The sequence below is a fragment of the Carettochelys insculpta genome, chromosome 9 (assembly GCF_033958435.1).
Source record: "Carettochelys insculpta isolate YL-2023 chromosome 9, ASM3395843v1, whole genome shotgun sequence".
Classification (NCBI taxonomy): Eukaryota; Metazoa; Chordata; order Testudines; family Carettochelyidae; genus Carettochelys; species Carettochelys insculpta.
In genome coordinates this window covers 48,495,020-48,515,530 of record NC_134145.1, presented here as the reverse complement: position 1 = coordinate 48,515,530, position 20,511 = coordinate 48,495,020, and the positions used below count along the sequence as shown (strand labels likewise).

At 43.8% G+C, this 20,511-nt stretch overlaps 1 protein-coding gene across 2 annotated transcripts in view; it reads right to left on the bottom strand.

The window, feature by feature from the left end:
• Nucleotides 1–20,511, bottom strand: part of KCNT2 (potassium sodium-activated channel subfamily T member 2) — a 353,293-nt gene that overhangs the window by 44,711 nt on the left and 288,071 nt on the right. For both annotated transcript variants that reach the window (XM_075002442.1, XM_075002444.1), the window contains 3 exons: nucleotides 14,334–14,435; nucleotides 3,828–3,911; nucleotides 1,316–1,444 (listed from right to left, as the gene is read on the bottom strand). In XM_075002442.1, the coding sequence (XP_074858543.1) occupies nucleotides 1,316–1,444; nucleotides 3,828–3,911; nucleotides 14,334–14,435 (315 nt within the window). The remainder of the gene's footprint in view (nucleotides 1–1,315; nucleotides 1,445–3,827; nucleotides 3,912–14,333; nucleotides 14,436–20,511) is intronic.

The window sequence follows — 20,511 nt, the reverse complement described above, 5'->3', positions numbered from 1 at the left end:
AAGACTAATGCAAGACACCTAAATCCATATTTAGACATTTAAATAGATGGCCTAGTTTTTCTAAGTTTCTGAGCTTCCACAATTCTCATTGATGCTGATTTGTTTAGCAACCTTAAAAATCAGGCTAGTGTATTTTACTTATTCATTTGAGATTGTAAAACAAAGGTCACTTGGTTAATCATTCCATATACCCCTGAGAAACTCTACTGGATATATTGTGTTTAAGTAGCCGTAACTTTCCAGGCATCACAGAATATTGAATAAAGTTCCTCACTCCACCTAAATAGCACCTTCCACCCCCAATACAATATTTGATTCCTCAGAAACCCTTTTGAAATATGACATGGCTTGCATTGTGCCCCAGAATGTTAACAACAGATTTGTGTTATTTTGACCAATATCTTGTCACCTCCATTGGAAATGTTAACAGACTGCATATATTTGTACGTAAATTTGGAAATTGCGATTTGAGCTTCTAAGACAATTTTGGGATTGTTTTAAAATTGCGTCTGTATATCCAGTAGCAACTGCAGTAGGCTCCAGTAATACTGAGACTCCCTAAGGGTTAGTAAGGAATGAGTTTCAGTTTTCAATCTTAATTTCTTTTCTTTCCTAAATATACTTATTATTAATAATCTCTTTCCAATATGCAGTTAAGAAATACGTATAGGAAGAAAAAAAAGAGAAATTAAGATTGAATGCAACAATTACCTCCTCAATGTAATCTCAAAATTACAGGTGCCTACTGCAATCTATAGTGGAAAACTCAGGTGTAAATGTCTATTGCATTTCTGCTTCTATAAGTTTAACATTGCTTGTGTTCTGACAAGTGGAAAATGATTGATTATTTTGGCCTTAAGGCATAGTTCTACAGACTCCCATATCAGTAACTTCTTTTAGCAGACACACTAACGAGTATGTTAATCAAGACCAATGCAATAATTGACAATTGTGGAACCAGAATTTTGAAGACAACACAATCAGGTGAGATGATTTACTACAGTAAGCCCCTCTTCCTCTTTTGAGGAGTAAAGGGACTTCCAAGTACCCTGGGCACTTGGAAGTATGGTGGGTGAGCTGTGGCTAGCTGCAAGCCAGCACTTCGAAGTTTAACACTTTGAAGTTGCCACGGGGGGAAATTTGCTTAATGAAGTGCTGCATGTGCACCACAGCAATTCATTAATAAACTCCCAACACCCTACTTACCATCCTCCCTTCCAAGTAGGGAGGTAGTGTAGTTACAGCCTAGCAGTATCTTAATAATATGTGGTTTGGGTTATCCTACCAAGATATAGGTATATGAAAGCAGTCAAACCTCAGATGTTGTAAGCTTTTGTGATTCAGTTCTGTAGATTCCAATAGGAATATCTCCTGTTGAAGAGCAAAGTTTCTGGTAAAGTCTGGCATATGTCCTAATCCATAGATCATCTTCTGTGATTTTCATCTGGAAAAATAACAACAGAAATTCAGGTTCTAATTTTTTAATGTTTTGTTCTTTCCCAAGCAAACACCTGGATATTTTGAAAAGGAGCCTCACTGTGGTTTAAAATTATTTGGAAATTCTTTCACTCAGTACCCAATATCCAATCTTTGGTCTCAGAGTAAAAGAATGTAAAATATCTGACTACACTAATAATGTGTCATGGAGTGCCTAAGAAGCGTAAAGAATAATCTGAGTGGAGACTAATATGTCTACACAGCAAAGTTATTTTGGAATAATGGCCACTATTCTGACATAACTTCGTGGGTGTCTACACAGTGCAACTGCTAGTTCAAAGTAAATCAGAAATAGCAGATGGTTTATTTCAAATTTGGTAAATTTCAAAATAGAAGCTGTGTGGACAGGGATTAGGGCCTACTCTGAACTAAAATACTCTGGAATAGTTTATTCCAAAATCATTATGCTGTGTAGACATAGTATTTTGGATTCACGCTCCTGGAAGCAGTCACTCCTGGAAGCAGTGCTTCTAGGGGCTCTAATCTGAAACAGGCTCTACTATGTGTGGAAACACTATTTCAGAATGAGTTAGATTTATTCCAGGGCCTTCCTATACCTTAGACACATTATTCGTGAATACCTTATTTTGAAATAAGAATTCTGGAATAAACTATTCTGGAATAACTTTGCTGTGTAGATATACCCTGAGGCTAAGGTTTCACTGTAGCTGTAACTTGAAAAAATTTACATAATTTGTGCAACACAAATTGCGCAATTTATTTCAGGTTAACTTATTTTGAACTTGGTGCCACCCACTTGGCACCAATGTTCGAAATAAGTGACTATTTCAAAGTTTCTGTTATCCCTTGTATGACAAGGGGTACCAGAACTGGAATACTGCGCTCGAAATAGTGCTTCTATTTTGAATTCAGTGTTTAGCTGCGGAATTACGATTTCGGGACACATTTGTATCCTCCAATAGTGACTACAATGTACCCATACTAAGAAAAATGCACTATTAAGTATGAACTGTGTATGTATTGAGACCTGTATTTATTTTACTTATTTCAGAGCCCTGAAATTTTGAAAGATCAAAGTAGCACTGTTTAGCATAAACAGCATATAAAATGAATTTGAAAATTCTTGCACATTTTACATGATAATTACAGTGTTCTTAAAAATGTGAGGACATCTGGATATGAGTAATGTGATTTCAATTTAAGACATTAGAAATGAGCTTGTGTGCTAGTTGTTGGTGATAGTGATAGCTGGTGATATTAAATAATATAAATAATAAAAAATAAGTGTAACTTTTTAAACAAATAGTCTCAGTGGGATAGACATGGTAATCTGTAGCTTAACAAAAACAATGTTGTTAAAGAACTGTTAATTGTAGTGCCCACTTCTGTAAACCCTTTCTTACTGGACTAATGCCTATGGTAGTCCACAAGGACTATTCATGTAAAGAAGAGATTGTAGAACTGGTGCCCTGATACAAAGCTCAGTGGAAAGATTCCTGTTGACATCAGTTGTTATTGGATCATGCCCTTAAACTCTGAAATGGGACTATCACACTGATGATACTGCACTTATTGAGCAACGTCACTGCTCCCTCTAATAAGCTCAGACTTTTCAAATTCACTTTGGCTTATTCATGTTGTGAAGCATCTTTCACATGTGAGGGCTACTGGACTGAATATAATGGATACTATTTCCTTTTCCTTTTAAGACCATCTAACTACTTCGTATAAATCTTTCATTGTTGGTTTAGAGAACAGCACTCATCCAAAGGAGCTGGTTTATTACTTATGAATACCTAATTCAAGAATACTCAAGTATACAATAAACACCAAAGCCTCTAACTTCTTACTAGCAGGAAACGCAGCATGTAAAACTCAACTAATGTATGACTTCCATCTTCATATGATACTCAGGGCTCAGTTCTGCTGTGAATTTAGCCTATTTTAGCTTTACATTGATAATAAGTTTCGTGAAATTAGGTACTTTCATATTCTTTAAATTTCGTTTGTTTAAAGTTCTATTACTCCATGAAAAAGATTATCATAGCCAACCGAGGGAGGGTTTTTCTTTTGTTTTTTCCAAAATCTTTACTTAAATTCCAAACCCTAGCATAGTATCTGAAGTTCTTTTTTCTGACTCTTTTTCTTTGCAAGTCCTTTAAAATTCATTTTGCTTTGCAAGTAAGCAAAGTGTTAATGTTTTCCGCCTATATTTTCTACAGCATACTTCATAGATTAAGAAATAAATGTCTTTACTTGGTCTATCATGAGAGAAACCATAATCTGAAAAAAAGCCATGGCATTTTCTGAAGGGTGCAGAACCTCCTTTCACACCATTGACTCATCTTTAAAATAAAGAAAAATCTTACAGAACAAAGAAACCCAGATCCTGGCGTGGTATCTAGTCCCAACAGAAGTCTTGTGATAGAGATCATATAATCCTTCACAAATGACTGCAAAATATAAAAACAGGGGAAGGAGGGAAAAGTTTAAGTGCATAGATGAGCAGTTGATTATAGCATCATCAGTACCATGTTTACATTCTGAACTAAAATATATTTATTCAGAACATATTGTTCTTTCCTTGTAAAAATGTTAGGTCTTACAGATTGTTTAATTTAGCAGAGAAAGGCATTACAAAAGGCAATGGCTGGAATTTAAAACTAGATACATTGAAACTGGAAATGAGGCATCTTTTAAACTTAGCTTTTGAAACAAATACCAAGGGAAGTTGTGGTTTCTCTCTTTTGAGGTCTTCATATTAAAACAGGACACTTTCCTAGAAGGAATGCTTTGGCACACCTGGGCTCAGTGAATGAGTGAAATGCTATGTTGTGACTCTTAAATCCTTCTCTCTCTCTCTCTTCCCCCCATCCTCAGAAAAAAAAGTTGTATCTGATTTGGGACAGGTACCTGAACCTACTTTTCTATACCCCAGATACCCTCACACTAGGCTGTTGCTTTTCTCCTCATTCTTTCCCCACTCTCACCCACAGATATACCATTCTCGAGCTCAGAAACCTTCCCAATGAAACTTTCATCAAAACAGATATGAAGAGCTCTGCTTGGATAATCATTTCATTTTTCCAATGAAAAATGCCTGTCAAAAAATTTCTGAACCAGTGCTATTGACTGTAAATTTTCGTACTCCATCCAATAATAGCATTCTCTATACAGAGACAACTCTAACTGATCATGTATAACAGCAAATATAAAATACTGAAGATGACAGTAGTTAATAACAGAAATCTTTTTTTCCATTAAAGAATGTCCTCATTCATCTTTCCTTTGTAAAATACTACCAAATTCAGTATTCATATTCTAGGGCAGGCTTAGAATATGCATTGTAAGTAAACACGTTTATTTCCAAAATGTACAGCCTCAAATGTTTGCATATTGCTTTGTTTTGCAGCTATATATCTGCCTACCTCCTGTATTGGAAAGGTTTGACAGATATCCTTAGCCCCAAGAAGTTGCTCTATACACCCTATATACATTCAGAAAGCTTTATCTGAAACTGAGTTTGAGGTTAGAGGTAATAACAAGTGTGAAAGCAAACTAATCGCTGCAAAAAGACTTAGTATTTGTGGCCGGATCACCACCAAATTAACTTTACATAGATCCAGACTCTACTACCCCACCTCACATTGGCCACTTCTACACTACAGTGATCTTTCAAAAGATGATCTTCCAGAAGATCTCTTCCAGGAGATCTTTGGAAAGAGCATGACCACACACAAAAAAGGGATTGAAAGTTTGATCTGTTCTTTTGATAGAGAGCCTCTACACACTCCTGCTTTGTCAAATGAATGGGCCAGGGATCAAAAAAATCTGGTGCCATGAGGACTGCTCTTTCAAAAAAAGGGCCCTCAGATTGTCTCCACACATTTTTTTTTAAAAACAAACTTTCAAAAGGAGGCGCTCTTCCTGATCCAGGAGTGAAAGATGGCTTTTGGAAGAAGAGCTGCATTCTTTTCATTTCAGATCGAAAGAGCGCATTTTGTGTGTGGATGCTCCACGTGATCTTTCGAAAAAGGGCCTGATTTTCCATAAGAACTTGCTAGTGTAGATGAGGACATCATGTAGCCAAGTGGGATACAGTATTATTTGATGTAAATAAGTGTGGCACAGTCCAGTACTGGGGCTTGTTAGAGCAAACACATGTGAGTGACATCACTCAGTTAATTATTCTGCTGGTTTTAGCGGGATTGATCATTTTTTGTTGTGGTGACGTGGTTTGTGTGTCTAAATGACCTGTAGAGGTCAAACAGACCAGACAGATTTGGACCACCTCTCCACAAGGCAAAAGGTGTAGAATTAGGGTTAACAACCCTACCAATAAAATAAAATAAAATAAAATAAAATAAAATAAAATAAAATAAAATAAAAGTTACAGAAACATCTACAAAGAAACCTACAATTACACAAGTCTTGGGAGGAGTTGGAAATTTGCATGGATAGGGTATGAGGTTAGGTAGAGAAAGCTGAAAGGAACCTGCTCTGCAAACCACCCTTCACCCAGGACAACCACCCAGTTTGGTATGTGGAACATTCAAAACAGGGGTAAAGTGTGGAAGATGGTGCAGATTAAAACAAAGGTGAAACAATACAAGCTTGCAGTTTTTGGGCTTGTATGAGAAAAGATGGACACAATCTGGACAGCTACTCCTGGCAACAGGTGAAGCCCTCATCTACTCAGGACATGAAGAAGATGCACCACACATAGAAGGCATGTGCTTGATGTTATCAAGAGGGGCCTCTGGTATTTTAATGGAATGGCCACGCATCATCACAGCCAGATACTACATCAAAGTGTGGAAGGTACTGATTGTGAAATGTTATGCACCAATCAACAAAGCAGTTGAGAATTGTAAAACAGACTTCATGAGAAACTACAAAGTGTTGTAAACCAGAAAGCAAAGAAGAATATATTGATTTTGGTGCATGACTTCAATGTGAAATTTGGAAGCATAAATAAAGGAAGAGAACAGACCATGGGAGAAGGTGGCCTAGGAAACATGAATGAAAAGAGCACTTCAGTGATTTTTGTTCCCTGAACAGACTGGTGATAGGTGCTAGTGTTTTTCTACACAAAAGGATCCATAAGGTCACTTTGGTTTCATCAGACCATCAGTCAGAAAACCGGATTAATCACATCTGAATCAGCAGTTCTTTCAGAAGATTGATGAATGACATCTGTGCTAGAAGAGGGGCAGATGTTGGTTCAGACTACCATTTGATCACAATAAAACTCAAGTTCAAGAGTTATACTACAAAAGCAAACAAGCCAGGATTGAGATTCAACACTGAGCAGCTGAAGGATATAGAGACAAACCATGAAATAAATTTGAGGACACACCAAAACAGCCTGGAAAGAGACTTTGATAAAACATTGGGAAATAGGACAAGGCATCACAAAGAATGGATCACAGCAGAAACTCTGAGAAAAGTGAAGGAACAGTGGGACAGAAAAGCAGCAATTAACAGCAGCAAAACAAGAGCAGCCAAGACAGAAGCTCAGAGATTGTATTCAGAACTAACAGAGAAGTCAAAAAGTCTGTAAAACAAGACAAGAACTTCCTGGAAAACTTGCACAACAAGCAGAACAAGTTGTAGGACAGAGAAACTTGAAAGAGCTGTATAACATAAAACAGAAGCTAGATGGGTTACGGCATACAGTGGATCAGCCAGTATAGGATAAGGAGCGGCATGTGCTAACGAACACAAGTGAGCAGCTCAGTAGAGGGAAGGCACACTTTGAAGAGCTACTGAATCGACCTGCCTACATGGAACCTCTGGAGTTAACACCTTCAAATACACCTCTGCAAATTAACAGCAGCAGACCTACAAAAGAAGAAATCAAGAAAGCCATTGCCCATCTGAAAAGCAGAAGAGCAACTGACCCAGACAACATTCCCCCAGAAACAGTCAGGGCAGGTAGTGAGACATCTGTCAACATGATGTATAATCTATTTGGGGCACTAAGGAGAGCCCACAAGACTGGAAACATGGTTACCTTATAAATCTTCCAAAGAAAGGCAACCTGAAGGAATGCAAGAACTGGAGGGACATCACCTTACTGTCTATTCCAGGAAAAGTGTTTAATAGGATCCTCTTGCAGAGAATGAAGACAGAAAATGGCAGACTGCTCAGGGAAGAACAGGCTGGCTTCTGAAGTGAGAGATCTTGTACTGACTAAATAGCAGCTCTCAGGGTGATCATAGAACTGTCATGAGTAGAACTCCCCCTGTATATAACCTTCACAGATTTCAAAAAAGCCTTCAACAGCATTGATAAAGACACTGTTGAAACTGCTGCAACACTGCAGCCCCCCATCTAAAATTATTAATCTGATCCATTCAACGTATGAACCATTGACATGCCAAGTTGTTCACAGTGGTGTCTTGATGAAATCCTTCAGGATAGTCTCCGGAGTGCGATAACGGTGCTTATTCTCTCCTTTCCTGTTCTTGATCACAATGGACTGGATTATGAATGGGACAACTGTAGCCAGACAGAACCCCATCTTTTGCTCTACTCTATCTTGCCTTCCCTAGGTGCTTCAGAGCAGGAAAGGATTAAAAGGAATAGCCCAGCCCTGGAATGCCCAAGAGCGCAGATGGGCTTATTTTAGCCATGGTCTTTGACACTCCAGACCAAAGCTAAGAACAATGGGCTAATTAACAGCTGGGCCTCGGACTGCCCTTGGCTAGTTACCATCAGTTGATTCGCCCACACGGTCCCAGACACGAGGAAAATCTCCGGCCCATTAAGACACAAATACCCTCAATTGTCTACCTCACAGGTGTGAACTACACCCTTGAACTCCCTGTGAGAACCAGCATCAGACAATTTAATTCAATTAAACCAAGGAAGAAGCCTACGTGACCCAATGGGTATAAAAGAGGGGTCCAGCAGACCCCCTGTTTGAGCTCCAATCATCTTTCCTGCCGGACAGGACGGTGGGGGTCTCCCCAGGTCCCTGGGGATGCCCAACTCCTGGAGAAAAAGGGACAAAGGACTTCTTCCCAAGGGATTGAGAGGAAAACTGGCCAAGCCACGTTGGTAACGCAGGGGTGAGGAAAAGACCTGCTAGGTATTTTACTTTTCATTTCTTTCGCACACAGATCTATGAATTAGAGTGTATGCTAGCTATTTGTAATCAAAGTATAAACCTTGAAACAATTGTAACCACAAGAGCTAAGTAAACAAACATTGTAACAGTAAGAGATTAACTTGTTAGATAAATAAACAAAGTAATTGATTAAGTGGTAACCTGACTCCTCATGTTACTGTGCAAACTGAACACAAAACAAAGAACCCAGCTGCTTTCAGCTGCTCTCAGCCTGGTCACTGGTGGGCTCTGCCATAGACAAGGGCAAAAGTGGCATCTCACCTGGCCATCGGCTAACAACAACAGATGGCCATCAAAGAGGCATTCTGTGGACACTGTTTAAACAGCTGGAAAACATTGATTTTGCTGACAATGTCACCCTAATTTCACACCAACATGAAAGCATAGAGGTCACAACACTAGACTAAACTACCTCAGTGACTGGACTAAGCATCAACAAGGTAAAGACCAAGATAATGAGGATTAGCCAGTCCATCACACTGAGTGAGGGTGACCTGAAAGATGTGGAGCAGTTCAACTACTTGGGAGTGTTATGGGCAGAGATGGCAGAACAGATAAGGATATAAATGCCAAAATAGGGAAAGCAATGGCTGCATTCAAGACTTTGTCCCATATGGAGATCACAGATAATATTTGGGAAAACAAAACTGCAGATCTTCAACATAAATGTGAAGAGTGTGCTCTTGTATGGATGTGAGACCTGGTATACTAAAAAGTCTTTAAATCACAGGCTAGAGACATTCACAAACAGATGCCTGAGGTGCATCCTTTGAATCAAATGGCAAGACTTGGTCACAAATGAGGAGGTTTGGAACAGAGCAGGACAAGAACCACTTGATGTTCAAATCAAGAGAAGAAAGTGGGGATGACTAGGCCACACTCTCAGAAAACCATCAACCAGCATAGTCTGCTAAGGTCCCCATTGGAACCCACAAAGAAAATGGAAAAGAAAAGGAAGACCTCTGACAACTTGGAGAACATCTACTCAGACTGAAAGAAAATAACGGGGATACTCCTGGATTCAGCTAGAAGTTTTGTCCCAGGACAGGGTGAAGTGGGGGAGACATGTAGATGACCTATGCTCCCCTCAGAATACAAGGGTTTAAGTCAAGTAAGTCAAGTCACTCAGAGGAATACACTCACTGATTTACAGGAATGGGATCTGACTTTGTAATGCAGAAGACCAGGCAACTATATATAGGTAAATGGCATAATCCAGAGGCATACATGCATACAGTATGCATTACTAATATTCCTTGTACTTTAACTGTAGAAAAAGTTCCAGGTGCAATCCCTGAGTGCACATAGCAGCAGCAATTTGCGTCGTGTGTTATGATCACTGTTGGGTTAGTTAATGAACAGATACAAACATCCAGAAAATGACTTCTTGGCTCCACCTTGGCATTACCTTCTATAGCTCTCTTGTGAAGGCTGATCTTTCTTTCTTTCTTTCTTTCTTTCGCCCGCTGTGGCCAAACTAGCAAGGGATGTGGAAAGGGGTAATCCCGATCCATAATTCTGAAGATCAATCATTACGATGTGAAGCGACTACACACAAAGTGTGGATCAACGCTGTGATCCACAACATCGAAAACACAACCCCTCATCCTTTTGAAAGGGAGCAGCTACACAGCACAGAGCCTCCTTTCGAAAGAAAAGGGCAGAAATGGCACGGGAAGGGGCGAAGGGCTGACGAGCCCTTCCTGGAGCATGGGCCAGCCACTCCCTGAAGGGACCCCTCTAGAATACTTCCCCCTGTGCACATGCTGAGGGCTCAGTCTGCGTGCAGCACACGTCCTCCATCACAGCACTGGTGCAGCCTTGCTCAGCTCCAATGCTGCAGCATGCCATGGACCTGCAGTACCTCCAGGACGAAGATGTGCTGCACGTTATGGCCAGCCAGATGGTTGTACTGGCTGCAGTCCATCTGAGGCTCTGAACTGCCCGCCATTGGCTGGTCTCCTGAAACCCACTCCCCACAGTGTACCCAGAGCACCCCATTCCCCAGGCCCACCATCACTTCTGGCAGTACCCCACCAGCAGGGAATGGTGGAACTGCATCGTCCTGGAGGAGTGGGACAACAAGCAGTGGCTCCACAATTTTAGGATGAGCAGGAGCTGTGCTTCATGGAGCTGTGCCAGTGGCTGGCACCAGCAGTACCCCACCAAGACACTTGCATGCCATCTGCCCTCCCACTAGAGAAAAGGGTGGCCATCACCATGTGGAATCTGGCCACTCTGGACAGCAACCACTTGGTCGGCCACCAATTCAGGGTGGGGAAGGCGACCATCAGGGTTGTCCTTCTTGAGGTAAGTCAGCTGGGGCCATGCACCCATGATGGGTCTTTGGGAAGGGGACAGGGAGGAGGTTGTGGGGATGGTGTCCCAGAGAGGGGGCCCCCATGCATCCTGCCACATGCTCACAGGCTCTCTTTCCCTCCACCCCATGTAGGTTGTCGATGCCATCAGCCACACCCTCCTGCACTGGCTCATCCACCTGGGGGACAGGGATGCCCCCATGGCTGGGTTCCAGCAGTTGGGGTTGCCCAACTGTTTTGGCACCTTGGACAGTGCCCACATCACCATCCGGACCCCACCACACAACCGTGGATAGTACATAAATCGGAAGGGCTACTGGTGGAAGGGGCAGTGAGAAAGGCCATTGATGGAGCAGAAGGCTAGGCCAGGTGGGTGGTGACAGCCTGGGTTAGGGTGTCCAGGTAGCTGGAGACCTGGTCCGAGGCTGCCTGCTCCATCGACAGCCAGTCCCACAGCACGAGGTTTTGCTCCTGCCACATTGCTGTATGGGCTGCTGCTAGGTCATCCGCCCAGCTGCAGCAGTGGGCCTGACTAGCACAGTGTCCAGTCCTGGGGGGCATCACGCCTTCCCCCTTGCTGGCTGCTGCAGGGCTCCTGGCACACTGAGGGGTCTAGGGTGGCTCTTGGAGGCCGAGGCTGTGAAGGCATAAGGGGAGAGGGCAGCACCCCGCCAGTCGTGCGATTGGGTATTGTGGGACAGAGGTTACGTCCCCATCAGCCATCCCTTCATGCCCATGGGGGAGCCCTGGTGTGTTTAGGCCGCTGTGGGGTCCACCCATGCTGGGCTGTTTTCAGGAATCGAGCAGTCCTCCCTGCACCTTCCCATGCCACATGCCCTGTTTGGCTGCCCATGGCCCCATGCAAGGATCCCCACATGTGAGCCCCTCTCTCAAGGTGACCACAGCTGTCCCCGGAGCCCCGGCCTGTGGCTGCTGGTCGTGTGCACGGCCCCGTGCCAGCATCAGCAGGGACAAGCCCCGCCAAAGGCCTGTGGTGGACAACACCTGGTCCTACCTGAGAATGCCTCAGGAGGCTCGGGGGAGGCTCAGGTGGAGATGGCCCCCAGCTCATGTGCTCCGAGGGTACGACAATGTAGAGTGTGCCCTTGCTCCTGCACTCCCTGTTGCTGTCCCCATTGTCACCCCGGGGCTCCAGATGTAGGGTCAGGAGTGATGTGGAAGGTCCTGGCTGTGGCTCCTCCCTGTCTCCCTCCAACTCAGCTGTGTCCAGGCACGTTCCAGGGCTCCAGCCTCCCTGGAGTTGAGGAGCTGGACCACCTCAGCAAAATAGGAGCAGCTGGCAGGTGCTGCCTCTGACTGAGTTCTTTGCCCTTGCTTACCCCGGTGCAGCTCCTTAACCTTGGAGCGTACCTGGTCCCCTGTGGGGGAGTGGCTCCTTTCTGCCAGGCTGTGGGCCAGATGGGTGAAAGTGGCAGTGTTCTGCTTCTATCCCTCCATTCAGAGCAGGATGCCCTCATCCTCCCAGATGGCCAGGAGATCCCAGACTTTGGCCTCCAGCCACAGGGTGCCCCTCCTCTGTGGTAGCTACCTGGGAGCCCTGCTGCCCCGTGCCGTGAGATCACTGGGGCTCCCGGGGGTCTTGCCTGCTGGCCATGGTTCCATCTGTCTGGTTTTCTGACATTTAAGGGGGGTGCTGGAGAATGTGCAGCTGCAAGCATGTGCTCCTGTGGCTGCCAGCACACTCTCAGCTTCCTGCACAGGGTTTCTGTGTCCCCACAGCTTGAAGGCAGACGGAGCTGACAGCCGAAGAACCCTGGGTGCTGGCCAGGGTGTCTCTGTGCTCTGAGGAGGGGCTGGCTCCGCAGAGTACGTGTAATTTTGAAACGGTAGTCGGGGTGCGGCTAGACGTGTTTCCTTTCAAAATTGATGTCGAAATGAGGTGTTGTTCCCATGAGGTGGGTGGAGCAATGCTTTCAAAATGTCTGCCTTTTCGTTCCAATGTTTTTAGAAATAAGTGATTTGTGTGTAGTCACTCTGGTGCTCGTTTCGAAATTGCCCCTCCTTTTGAAAATGCTTTCAAAATGAATTCTTAGTGTGGCCACAGCCTTCATTTTTCTTTCTTTCTTTGGATTTTTGCAATTGAAGTGCTGTAAATGAGCCTCTATTTGTTACTTTTCTGATGAGTTTTCTACTGCATTTAGAAGGCAGGGCCAGCCAGAACACAGTGGTATGTAGACCTGTCATGAATGAATTCCTGTAAAGGGTTAAACCCAGAGAGAGTGTGTTCTATGCTGGCAAGCAGCCAAGGGAGCCTGAGGGGAGAGGGGTCAGTTACCTGCTGAGGATATCTTTCTTTTGTCAGCTGGAGGAGAGAGACAGAAAGGGTTTAAGCCTGAGCAGGATTTAAGGAATTCAATAAATATCAAGGCCACAAGGAGACCTGGGCATGCAGATATGTAAGTAAAAAGAAAATGTTTACTCAACCATGATCAGGTCATTGTTTATATTTTGGTTTGGGGCAGGATGTCTCAGGTTGGCTAAAGCACCCTCACGTATGGTGTAACTTCTAAACTGAATCCCAGGGAAGTAATTCTCTGTGCTTTCATTTACTTTTTTTTTTTAAGTTGCATTGTAACACTAGCAAACAACTATGCTTCATCACTGTATTTGTATATTTTGTCTTCTGTTTGGTTAATAAATCACCTTTTTTAAGGCAATGATTTGATTCCTGTGTCCTATAAAAGGGTCTGTGTATATGCACGCCGGAGACTGTAAGGTCAGCCATTAGGGTGCAGCTTAATTTCTTCCTTTGCTTTCAATCTCTCTCCTGAAGAAGGGTTAAGAGTTTGGGGTTACCCCACAGAGAGATGTCTCAAGTGTGTCTTCCTGGTTGTAAAGGGAGGTTTTCTCACCTGGGTGGTGGCAGCTACCTCCCAGGGTCAGGGAATCTGTGACCTTGGGAAGCTTTTAAGCAGAAGTCTATAGAGACGAGGTATTTTAAGGTCTCTTGCAGGCCCACCACACTCTGCACTTGGAGTGTCAGAGTAGGGATCAGCGCTGACAAGCTCCAGTCCTGCAACTAGCTCTGTGTGGGTGGATTCCTGGGTACTCCCAGTCCCCAACTCTATGAAGCCCCAGTTTCAGAATCACCTATCTAATCTCATGAGAGTTACATGCTCACATTAATGTCTTTACAATGCTATTATTTTACTAAAAACAATTATGTCATGATAATACCTATTGTAAATAAAACAAAGCTTTTCCTTACACTATTTTAAATAGAACTCTTCAATATGGTTTTCCATACTGGTAAAGCAAATGTAACCATGCATAAAACATCAGCTGAAACAAAAAAAAATCACAAAATGGCTCATCTAACAGTTAAATATATATTTTTAAATTATCTGTGCAGTGATAATGTGTATGCATTACAGAACAGTATGTATTGTCATGTATTGTACCTGGTACAGAAGTGTGTCCAACATACTGATGCTGAAAACCCTTCCAGCAGCAAAAGGCAGTCGAAACATGAAAGCCAGATTAGACCCCTTCTCCCGTTCTTTCTGTTCAAAGGTTAAAAATAAAGAAATGAAAATAATTTCAGAAGTTCCATTTTCTTTTTTAAAAAACCACAAGTCTATAATGTTATATTTGGTACTTCCTTGAATAAAATTAGAGCTATTTCCTCTCCCTGGGTAGACATCTGTTTTACAGAGAGAAAGAAAACCATGATAAATACTAAACACAGGTGTCAGGATCAATTATTAAAGGCCTGATAGTTAGATATGTTGCCTGGCTCTCATCTGGTTACTGTGGAATCCTGAACCTGAATGAAGTCCCTTAAGTCCATTCTACCAGGCTGCTCATACTGGGCCTGATTCAAAGCCCCCTGAAGTCAATGGGAGTTATTTTATTGCCATCAAAATGGGCTTTAGATCTGGCCCTCTGTACTTAGCGAATAGACACCAAACCCTATTGGAAGCTTCCTCTCTGATCTCTGAGGCTTATAGGGGGAGCCACTAAGGAGAAAATGAGAAGTTCTACTTCAGTGGTTGGGAAGTTGCTGAAAAAGGAAAGAGGAGGTAGAATTCAGATGGGGCCAGATGCTCTTGCTTCAATATTAACAGTGCTAGTCTATACACTATCAAAACAAAAAGCAGTCAAGTAGCACTTTAAAGACTAGCAAAATAGTTTATTAGGTGAGCTTTCGTGGGACAGACCCACTTCTTCAGATCATATCCAGACCAGAACAGACTCAATATTTAAGACACAGAGAACCAAAAACAGTAAGCAAGGAGGACAAATCAGAAAAAAGATCATCAAGGTGAGCAAATCAGAGAGTGGAGGGGTGGGAGGGAAGATCAAGAATTAGATTGAGTCAAGTATGCAGACGAGCCCCTATAGTGACTCAGAAAGTTCCCATCACGATTTAAACCATGTGTTAATGTGCCGAATTTGAATATAAATGTCAGTTCGTCCACTTCTCTTTCTAAAAAGGAGCGATAATTTCTCTTCAGTAACACACATACCTTGAGGTCATTGACAGAATGCCCCATTCCATTAAAATGTTGACTAACTGGTTTGTGGAGCTGGAGTGTTTTGATGTCTGTTTTGTGCCCGTTGATCCTTTGTCTAAGGGAGTTAGAAGTCTGTCCAATATACAAAGCACCTGGGGATTGTTGGCACATGATGGCATATATGATGTTAGTAGAGGAGCATGAGAAAGTGCCCGTGATTCTGTGAGTAACCTGGTTAGGTCCAGTGATGGTATTTCCAGAGAAGATATGTGGACAAAGCTGGCAGCGGGCTTTGTTGCAGGGAAAGGTTCCAGGACTGGTGTTCCTGGGGTATAGGCTGTGGCTGTTAGTAAGGATCCTCATGAGGTTGGGAGGTTGTCTGTAGGAGAGAACAGACTGCAACAAATTATTGAAGACCTACAACCTATTCTTAATCAGGATGCTACACTCTAGAAGGCCCTGGGTGACATGCCTGTTGTCTGTAGGAGAGACTGTCACCTATGGCTTTCCAGAGTGGAGCAGCATGATCTAGAAGAAGTTGTAGGTTTATAATGATGCATTGCAGGGGTTTGACTTGGGGGTATAGGTGATGACAAGTGGTGTTCTGTTATTGACCTTCTTGGGCCGGTCTTGAAGTAGATGTTTTTTTTGGGTATTCATCTGGCCCTGTCAATATTTTTTTACTCTGAAACTCCATTTATTCTAATGGAGCATATCATTTCTATTTGCTTTGATCATCACATGAAAATTTCTCCATTAAAATTTAAAACATGATTAAAAAAATCTCTAAACGACTTTCCACAGAAGTTGGCAAATGCTTTTGAGCAAAGCAAATGTTCATACTGATATATACTATATAGCCTTGCATTCACTCTTAGTTTAAAAAAGCATAATTATTAGAAACACAGTGGTTATGAAAACATCTGTTGAAACCCATTTAAAGTACACAGGACAAGTGGTGTACTCTGTACTTGGATACATGTCTCATTCTCACTCTGAAAGAATTACTATGGATCTGAGAGGCTGATTATGCTATCTGATTGAACCTGAATGGTAGGCCAGACTTAATTGAAGATGAATCCCAGCTGGGGAATGAACAGGTAACTATATAGAAGGGAAGTAAAGCTCAGAAGTGTATTGCATAGGGTAAGTCTGTGGTTACTTTATGGGATGAGTAAATAGAGATGACTGGCTGGTTCAAGGAAGAATCTTAGAGGGAGAATTGGTACTGGATTTTTTTTCTAATTAGCAAAGTCTGTTAGGAGATTAGGAATGACATAAAACAGTCATTGGAGTGGAACAACTTCTGCCACTAAGACTTCGTAATAGGGCTGGATTTCATCCTACAGGGAGAGTCCCTGGAAGATGTTTGGTGGAAGAACAGAAAGGGATGAAAGATCACACCTGGTGTGGGCAGAAATGAATTATGTTTGTACCTTTCATTTGGGAATTGGTTGGGAGACTGAGAGGAGTCCTGGCCTTCAGACAAGGAAAAACTTACAGACTAAGAGAGAAGCCTGCTGATGGATCACAGTAAAAATAAATACAGGGAGGTAAATGATGGTGCAGACCTTTGCTACTTGGTATAGGCTCCCTGGACTAGAACTCCAGTATAGCAAGAGGGCCTGTCCTCCCCTACCAGTTACTGTGGAAGGTCGTACAAAGCTCTTGAGAAGGGACTAAAGGAGGCTAATAACCCCTGTGAGATAAGTATGAAGATCAGGAGGCTCAGAGTAGGGACCAAATGCTTTTTGTAAATCCATTGGCCTTTGATACTCCAAAAGAGGTGGACTAAACCAGGACCTCAGAGGAACACTCAGTTGTGAGAAGAGAATCTACTTCAGGATCAGATCAAACATCAATAGAAGTATTAAAGAGAAAATAAGCCTGCCATATCATGAGAAGGTATTCCAAAGGTAAGCTCTTTTTTTTTTCTGCACAGTTAGAATTGGCCTAACTGTACAGCACACTGAAAAGATTCCCATTAACTCAGTGGAAGAATTCAGGCCACAGATGAGCACTTTCGAAATTCTAGTCGTATACCTCATTACTATTAAATAAGAGCCTAGAACTAAAAACACATTATCCTGCTTACTTCCAGATTTGAGGGAAGTTTATCTATAGCCTTTGTGGCTCAGACTCACTTCAATATTTTATCTTTTTTTGATACAGTAAATGTGTGATTTGAATCTTAGGAAAAAGAGAACTAGAACTAAATAGTGCTTGTGAGCCAAAAAATCCAACACCGAATAACAGATATGCCATTTCACATACAAAAATATTTTTGATATGACTAACATTTTGGCCAGGCTGGAAGCATGTACTTTGTGGTCCTAATTATTACTGAAATTGCTCTAAATAAACACCTACTTCTGTGATGTACTTGGGATGATCATTTATTTTCAGATACTTTACTTTTTAACGCTACTAAAGCATTTTTAGTGGCTACCAGTTACTGATTAAATATATAGGGCCTGAACTCAGTGATTTACATTAGCAGTCCTTCTGTTCACAACTTCTTTCACGGAAGTGCTTGAGACTAGTCATTGGAATAAGGGTTACTCATGTAATTGTTCTGATGATTTGATTACTGTGCTCAATATCCATCTATTGTATAGTGGCATAGAGTTGAAGAAATAAATCCTATAGCTGGGTGCTTAAGTATCAAACAGTTTTTGCTTCACTACATTGATACAGACATTTTTAATCTTCATGAAATTAAATTATATACACATAGAGAAAACTTTTTAGATTAAGGCCATAAATATTACACAGAGAATGGGCCCTGGTTTCAGTAGCTTAGCTGCAAACAAATGGGAGGTATAAAATGTAAGCTTCCTTCTGCTCAATATAGTTTGTAGAGGACTCTGTTCTGGTGGCAAAAGTGCCGGGATAGGAGGGAAGAGATTCCATAGTTAGGGAATATTTGAGTGATGCTTAAATTTTGAAAAGATGGAAGGAGGAGATCTTTATCATCCCTGCTTAGCTTCTTTCAAAACAGGGGCTTGGTAGTGGGTTTTTTTTTGGTTTTTTTTTTTTGTTTTAAACCCTTGTATTTCACCTCTCCTCTGTCCCTCATTACTGGCTTGCCTTCTTTACTTTTGCTTAAGAGATCTGTAGGCAATAAAATCTTAGCTAGCTTGTGCTTTATCTTCAAGCTCGTTGGCTTTTCAGAGAATTCTGTGGCATTAGAGGCTGGAAAGACACCAGAAAACCACAAGAGTTGCTTTACAATAAGAATGGTGCTCTGCAGATTTTCCAGTTGAACTTTTGGAATTACTTCATGGGGAAGGGAGCTGCCCAAAGTGAGATCCAATCCAAAATTCTAGGTAAGTGCTCAGGTAGTCAGGCACATGGCTACACTTGTATTGTTAGCATAGACCTAGTGTGGGCATTTCTAATGAAGCCTGAAATTACGTCTTCCATCTCCAGCACAAACACACCAAGAAGCATAGAGATCTAAGCTATGTCTACACGTGAAGTCTACATCGAAGTAGCCTATTTCGATGTGGCGACATCGAAATAGGCTATTTCGATGAATAACGTCTACACGTCCTCCAGGGCTGGCAACGTCGATGTTCAACATCGACGTTGCGCAGCACCACATCGAAATAGGCGCAGCGAGGGAACGTCTACATGCCAAAGTAGCACACATCGAAATAGGGGTGCCAGGCACAGCTGCAGACAGGGTCACAGGGCGGGCTAGCGCTTCCGGGGCAACAGCTAGGTGCTCCCTTAAAGGGCCCCTCCCAGACACACTCAGCCTGCACAGCACGCGGTCTGCAGAGCCAGAGGCACGCAGACCTCGGGTGACGCAGTCATGGACCCCCAGCAGCAGCAGCAGCCAGAGGTCCACCCAGCTGCCCCTGCAGAAGCAGGGCTCGCCCTGCTCCATGCCATGCGGGAGGCAGCTGAGCACCTCCTTGCCACACAGGAGGAGGAGCAGCCCGCAGGGGAAGAGGACTCAACCCCCAACCCTGCAGCACCCCGACCCCTGCCCCCCCACCTCACACACCGGCAGCTGTGGAGCTACCCAACCAGCACCGACTGGTGGGAGCGGCTGGTGCTTGGGGAGTTGGACGACGACCGCTGGCTCAGGAACTTTAGAATGAGCCAGCAGACATTTTTGGAGCTATGCCAGTGGCTCACCCCCGCACTCAGGCACCAGGACACCTTCATGCGGCGTGCCCTCCCTGTGGAGAAACGGGTCGGCCTCGCTGTCTGGAAGCTGGCCACTCCAGACAGCTACCGATCTGTGGGACGGCAGTTTGGCGTCGGCAAGGCCACCGTCGGGGCTGTCCTCATGGAGGTAAGAGGACCCACAGGGGGGAGGCAGCCCTGGCAGGGCAGGGCAGGGCAGGGCAGGGCCACACACACCTTGCTCACCCCTCATTGGTGCTCTCCCATGTGCTTCCCCTGCAGGTCGTGCGCACCATCAACGCCATGCTGCTCCACAGGCTCGTGAGGCTGGGGGACCCGGATGCCACCATCACGGGCTTTGCCACCCTGGGCTTCCCCAATTGCTTTGGGGCTCTGGATGGGACTCACATCCCCATCTGCGCCCCGGTGCACAGTGGAAGACGCTACATAAACTGGAAGGGCTACCACTCAGTGGTCCTCCAGGCCTTTGTGGACAGCCGGGGCCGTTTCCAGGACTTTTATGTGGGCTGGCCTGGCAGCACCCACGATGCCCGGGTTTTCCGGAACTCGGGCCTGTGCCGCCGGCTGGAGGCGGGGACCTACATCCCCCCAGCGGGAGAGCCCTGTGGGGGACACCACCATGCCCCTCTGCGTCATCGCAGATGCGGCATACCCCCTCCGGCCCTGGCTCATGCACCCGTACACGGGTCATCTCTCTGCCAGCCAGGAGCGCTTCAACCAGAGCCTGAACCACGCGCGCCAGGTGGTGGAGCACATATTTGGCCGCCTCAAAGGGCGCTGGAGATGTCTCCTCACCCGCCTGGATGCGGGCCCCACCAACATCCCCCAGATTATGGGTGCGTGCAGCGCCCTACACAATCTGGTGGAGAGCAAGGGGGAGGCCTTTTTTCAGGGCTGGGATGTGGAGACATAGAACGTCGAAGTAGGGCACTATTCCCATCTCCTCATGGGGTTAGCAGCT